The following is a 6109-nucleotide window of genomic DNA, read 5'->3' as shown; positions in this document are numbered from 1 at the left end:
CCTTGGGTACTTTCTCTAGCTCCTCCATTGGGGGCCCTGTGTTCCATCCTATAGATGACTGTGAGCATCCACTTCTGTATTTGCCAGGCACTGGCATAACCTCACAAGAGACAGCTATATCAGGGTCCTTTCAGCAAAATCTTGCTGGCATCTGCAATAGTATCTGGGTTTGGTGGATGATTATGGGATGGATCGCTGGGTGGAGTAGTCTCTGGATAGTCCATCCTTTCGTCTTAGCTCCAAACTTTGTCTCTGTAACTCCTTTCATGGGTATTTTGTTCCCTATTCTACTGCACAGCCTTATGGAGGCTCCTACAGATGTGTGATACAGTAGTTGTTCTTGAGCTGACTCTGGGTTTATCAGGAAATTTTATAGCTGTTTAGACAAATAACTCTTTGGGGACTTTTTTTTACTACTTTTACTCCAAAAATGAGTTGAAATAAATCCTGCTGAATTCTTGTACAATCACTATTGTAGTGCATCAAATAGCTTTGGGATTGAACATAATCCCACCAAATTTCAGTTTCACAATGTAACAATGTATTGAGTTTGAGGAAATTAATTCACCTTTCTTCATCTACTAAAAATTAGTAAAATCCCTTCTTAATAGGAATACACAAGAGAGCCATTACAAGGCACTTTGCCTTTGAAATGAGAAGTAGGCAAAAAAAAAAAAAAAAAATCTTAACTCCACAACTGTTCTTCCTCAGCAACCTAAAGATGGATAAGATGATTGATGATGCAGACAGAGGGAATGAGAATCGCAACCTGTGAAGGAAGCAGATCTCGAGGCAGCTCCTGTTCTCTGCCGGAGGCTGAAACTAGGAGCCCACGGTAAGACTCAGGAAACTACATCCTTCTTCAGTCTTCTGTCGTTTCCCGTGAGTCCCCTTGGCCCAGTTACCTCCTTCTCCCTGATTGCTAGGTTCAATATCGTCTGCAGGTTACAGCAGATAAATCAGAATCCCCATCATTCAGCAACTCAGTGGCAGACTATGAGGGAATAAAAACCATGTTTCAGATAGCCAAAGCTTGCATAGTGTCTCTGTCCAAATGTGATCTTGTGCAATGTAGAAAATTAATAATAGTGTTAACAAAAATGGGGACAGGTAAACACAGAACCTGAAGAAGGTTTTTCCATTTCATGCTCTTAAAAAGTCAACCTGAACTCTTAAAAAGTAGCCCCCAAAGTAAGATAGCTGGCCAAGAGATTTGAGTAGATTTTATTAAAGCAGAAAAAACTGATAAAGCATTAAACTGTACATCAGTAATGTTTCTGTTTTAAAATCTGATGCTTAACTGTCACTACCTATTATATTTTTTTCCTAACATTTCTCCATAGGAAAAGATTAATGACTTGCTTTGTAATTGGTAGCCAGACTTGATTACCAGATTATGATATTTAAAATGTGGACAACTCCACCACTTTTGAGCACGTTGGCAAAGCAGAAGAAATCAACTTCATCCTAGGAAGACAAGAGAAGCAGCCCAAGTCTCGAAACAAAAAGGCAAAGAAAGAAGGAGATTTAATGAGATGGAAAACTATACCAGGGTGAAAGAACTTATTTTCCTTGGACTGACCCAAAGTCAAGAAGTGAGCATGGTGCTCTTTCTTTTCCTTCTCCTGGTGTATGTGACAACTCTGCTGGGGAACCTTCTCATCATGATCACAGTGACATGTGAGTCTCGCCTTCACACCCCCATGTATTTCTTGCTCAGGAATTTGTCTGTTGCTGATATCTGCTTTTCCTCCATCACTGCCCCCAAGGTTCTGGTGGACCTTCTCTCAGACAGAAAGACCATCTCTTTCAATGGCTGTCTCACTCAGATGTTCTTCTTCCACCTTATTGGGGGAGTGGATGTGTTTTCTCTGTCTGTGATGGCTCTAGATCGATATGTGGCCATCTCTAAGCCCTTGCACTATGTGACCATCATGAGCAGGGGCCGTTGCATTGGGTTAATAGTGGCCTCCTGGGTGGGGGGCTTTGCCCACTCCATAGTGCAGATTTCTCTCTTGCTGACACTTCCCTTCTGTGGACCCAATGTTCTTGACACTTTCTACTGTGATGTCCCCCAGGTCATCAAACTTGCCTGCACAGACATCTTTGTTCTTGAGCTGCTGATGATTTCCAATAATGGCCTGGTTGCTACTCTGTGGTTTGTATTGTTGGTGGTTTCGTACACAGTCATTCTTATGATGCTTAGATCTCATTCAGGAGAGGGCAGGAAGAAAGCCATCTCCACCTGCACCTCCCACATCACTGTGGTCACCCTGCATTTTGTGCCCTGCATCTATGTCTATGCCAGGCCCTTCACTGCCCTCCCCACAGATAAAGCCATCTCTGTCACCTTCACAGTCATCTCCCCTCTGCTAAACCCCTTGATCTATACTCTGAGGAACCAGGAAATGAAGTCAGCCATGAGGAGACTTAGAAAAAGACTTGAACCTTTTGATAGAGAAGAGCAATAACTCATCCCTGTCACAACATTTTCAAACATTTGTACATAAAATAAGCTTTATTCTTTATACTTGTCTGTCACTTTTCTTCCCACTGTGGCATAAAACAGCCCAAAAGATCTCAAATTGATAGTTTTAATTCTCCCGTATGTTTTCAGTATGTAAAATACTGTGTCACAGAATCACCAAGTAAATCTCAATGGAATCTGTGAAATATGAAGAAATAAATGCATGAACTAGATCGTTGCATACTGTAATCATACTTTAGTTCTGCTTTGCTTTTGTGTTTTGTTTCCTGACACAAATTTCATTATACAATGCTGTCTACTCTGGAACTCACTATTTGCACAGGCCTCGAGTTCTCAGAAACCTTCCTGTCTCGGCCTCCTAAGTGCTGGGGTTAGAGTTGTGAACCACTATACCCAGCTAGATTTTCATGTTTAAAATTGATTTGATTTCTAGAACAGACAAATCTTCATGGGAGCCTTCATAGAAGAATATAGAAATTACTTAAATAGCCGTGCTGTGAACTAGATCCTATGTGTCTAAAAAAGCAGACTCAAAAACATTGTGTGAGCACAATGCAATCAAGTACTGCTTAGAAATATTCTAACCTATGTTGTGAGTAGATACAGCAAGCCTTGGAAACCTGAACTCAGTGTAATCACATACAGAAGAACAAAATGTATTTCTTTCCTCGTTCTGTATCACTGTATCTGGGAGGACTGAGATAAAGGATTCAGTGAAATGTTTCTAGAAGTTAATAATAGCGATTACAATAACTGATAATAATGCAGACTCACATTCTCATATTTGACTTATGGGAAGCAAGGTTTAGAAATTGACATTTCTTATATTTAGAAAGATAATACCATGCATATAATGACATGCATTGTTTCCCCATGGAGAGTAGCTGAAAAGCAAATATGTAATTATTTTTACAGAAAAATGCTGGAATGTTCCTATAAGATAAAACAGTGTATTTGAAAATTATGCTCTAGATTTACACTAAGATCAAATACTGCTGCAATAATTCAGGTCAGAGTAAATTTTACAACCAAAGATATTAAGTACTTGAGTAATGAAATAAATAACATAAATGTTTAGAGAAAAAAGTAAAAGATATTTTTGTAAAATGCTGTTCTGGTTACTTTTTATCAGCTTGAAACAAGCGAGGATCATCTGGAAAGAGGGAACCTTGATTGAGAAACTGCTTCTATAAGACTGGCTTGTAGGCAAGTCTGTAGAGCATAGTCTTAATTAGTGTTTAATGCCAGAGGGTGGACAGCCCACTGTGGCCTTGCCACCCCTGGTCAAGTGGTACAGAGTTGTTTTGTCTTGTTTTGTTTTGAAGACAAACTAAGCAAACCATGAAAAACAAGTCAGTAAAGACTAAGAAAGTGTCACACCACAGAGATAGGATACAGAAAATGGTAATGATAAACATGGAGAAGAAAGTGAATGAACATAATAAATGCTGAATATAAGAGGAGTTTCTAGAGAAAATAATAGGAATGAAAAAGCACTGTTTTAAGAGGGAATAGCTGATAACCTTCGCAGCTGATAAATTATATATATATATATATATATATATATATATATATATATATATATACATGAAATCTATCGAATCAGAATCTGAAGACTGAAATGAGGTATTGGGTGTGGGGGTTCAATGGCATTGTTAAGCATGCAGGAAAGAAATCAACAAACTCAGAGGTGGGTTCTTTGAAGTGTATAGTCCGAATTTGACAGGCAGGCACACCCACATTTAGTCTCTGAAAAGCCCAACCATGCAGGTACCACTGTGATCTTCTTTTATGACCATAGTTTATTGGATGAAAGAGGTGCAGACAGCTTTTTAATGGACCAGAGCTGGTCATGGAGAATGCCACAGGACTACACAGACCCAGATGCAGCATCTCCTCTTCTCTACTGTACAAACGTGAGAAAGTGGCTGAAGCTCCTTGAGGAGATGGGCATGATCACAAAGTGGAAACAATGTTAACACTCTAAAGAATCAAATAGATATGAGTATAAAATTTGAAAGTTCACTAAGTCAAGGTCCTAAACTAGAGGCAAAGACCTCTGTAAAATCATCCTAAAGATGTAGCTCGTGATTGGCTTTCCAAGCATTGCTTCAGTCAACAATTATTTAGTACTTGCTGTATGTCAAAGCACTAAATCAATCAATACTTTGAGAGAAAACATAAGTTGTACAATCTGAGAAGCATAAAGATAAACAAGTAAAGAGAAATGAAGAGAGTCATAGACACCTGTGAGATACCATGAGGCAAAAGAACCTATGCATGGCAAGAGTCCAAGGATAAGTAATGGACTGAAGCTTACAACTTCTGTTTAAAAACATTACACACACACACACACACACACACACACACACACGTGTGTGTGTGTATATATATTATGGTATTTAAGTGTAGAGTTTTTGTGTGTACTTACCTTATAAGTACACACAAAAACTCTACACTTAAATACCATAATAAAACTTTCCCCTTTAATCCCAGCACTAGGGAGGCAGAGGCAGGCGGATTTCTGAGTTCGAGGCCAGCCTGGTCTACAGGGTGAGTTCCAGGACAGCCAGGGGAACACAGAGAAACCCTGTCTCGAAAAACACAAACAAACAAATAAAAATAAAACTTGCCAAACTGAAAATAATCAGGAAAAAATGACTTATCACATACAAGGAATATTGAATCACTTTAAGAGCTGAATTCTCATAAGAAATGGATTCAAAGACAAGAAAACAAATTCAAATTGCTAACAGAAGATACCAGTCAACAAAGAATTATATTTCCAATGAAAATGTAGGAAACCTTATCAGATAAACAAAAGTAGATTATATATAGCATCTTTCCCTATTTAAAAAAAAATATGATGACACTTCTGGACAAAAATGTAGGACATTCAGCAAAAGATACCGGCAAAAAGTAAAGACTTTCTAATAGAACCCTGGATGCTTAGGAGGTAAGGAAAGATTTAACACATTGAACCTTATTAAATTAAAAGGCTTTTGTAAAGCAACAGAAATGGTCAACTGGGTAAAAAGGTAGCTTACATGATGGGAAAGAAACTTCATTAGCTACATATCTATCAAATCATTAATATGTCTAGAATTCACAAAGAAATAAAAAATGGAAAATGAAGAAAACAAGTGGGCCAGGTATGATGATGGTTCCCAAGGACCAGCCTCAGCTTGGAGACGGGTTCTAGGAGAAGGAGCATTTGATAGCAGCAAAACAAAAGACTCAAAATCAAATCATGGCTCCAAGCTGCAAACCTGTGTTCTGCTCAAGACAGCTTTCGAGAGTGTGCTCTCTGTGTTCTGTTCTCTCTCTGTCTCTCTGTCTGTCTCTCTGTCTCTCTGTCTTTCTGTCTGTGTGAGTGTGTGTGTGTGTGTGTGTGTGTGTGTGTGTGTGTGTGTGTTCGACTCTGCTTGAGGCAGTTTTCTCTTATTATTCTAAAAACTCTCTTGAGATTTTTATTTTTATTATTCTATCTCTCTTGAAGATAGCTCATTCTTTTTTTTTTCTTTTCTTTTTTTTTTTAATATTTTTATTACATATTTTCCTCAATTACATTTCCAATGCTATCCCAAAAGTCCCCCATAGCGCCCCCCACTTCCCTACCCA

At 38.6% G+C, this 6109-nt stretch overlaps 1 protein-coding gene across 1 annotated transcript in view; it reads left to right on the top strand.

The window, feature by feature from the left end:
- The window catches only part of LOC110285811 (olfactory receptor 4D10), a 4365-nt gene extending 1649 nt beyond the window's left edge, over positions 1-2716 (top strand). The window contains exons 2-3 of the mRNA XM_021152249.1: positions 712-882; positions 1381-2716. Of these exons, the coding sequence (XP_021007908.1) occupies positions 1536-2471 (936 nt within the window). The 5' untranslated portion in view covers positions 712-882; positions 1381-1535 and the 3' untranslated portion in view covers positions 2472-2716. The remainder of the gene's footprint in view (positions 1-711; positions 883-1380) is intronic.
- The last annotated feature ends 3393 nt before the right edge of the window (positions 2717-6109 follow it).

The sequence above is a fragment of the Mus caroli genome, chromosome 19 (genome assembly GCF_900094665.2).
Source record: "Mus caroli chromosome 19, CAROLI_EIJ_v1.1, whole genome shotgun sequence".
In the NCBI taxonomy this organism is placed as follows: Eukaryota; Metazoa; Chordata; class Mammalia; order Rodentia; family Muridae; genus Mus; species Mus caroli.
The sequence above is the reverse complement of the archived record's forward strand: the minus strand, read 5'-3'. Positions and strand labels throughout refer to the sequence as shown.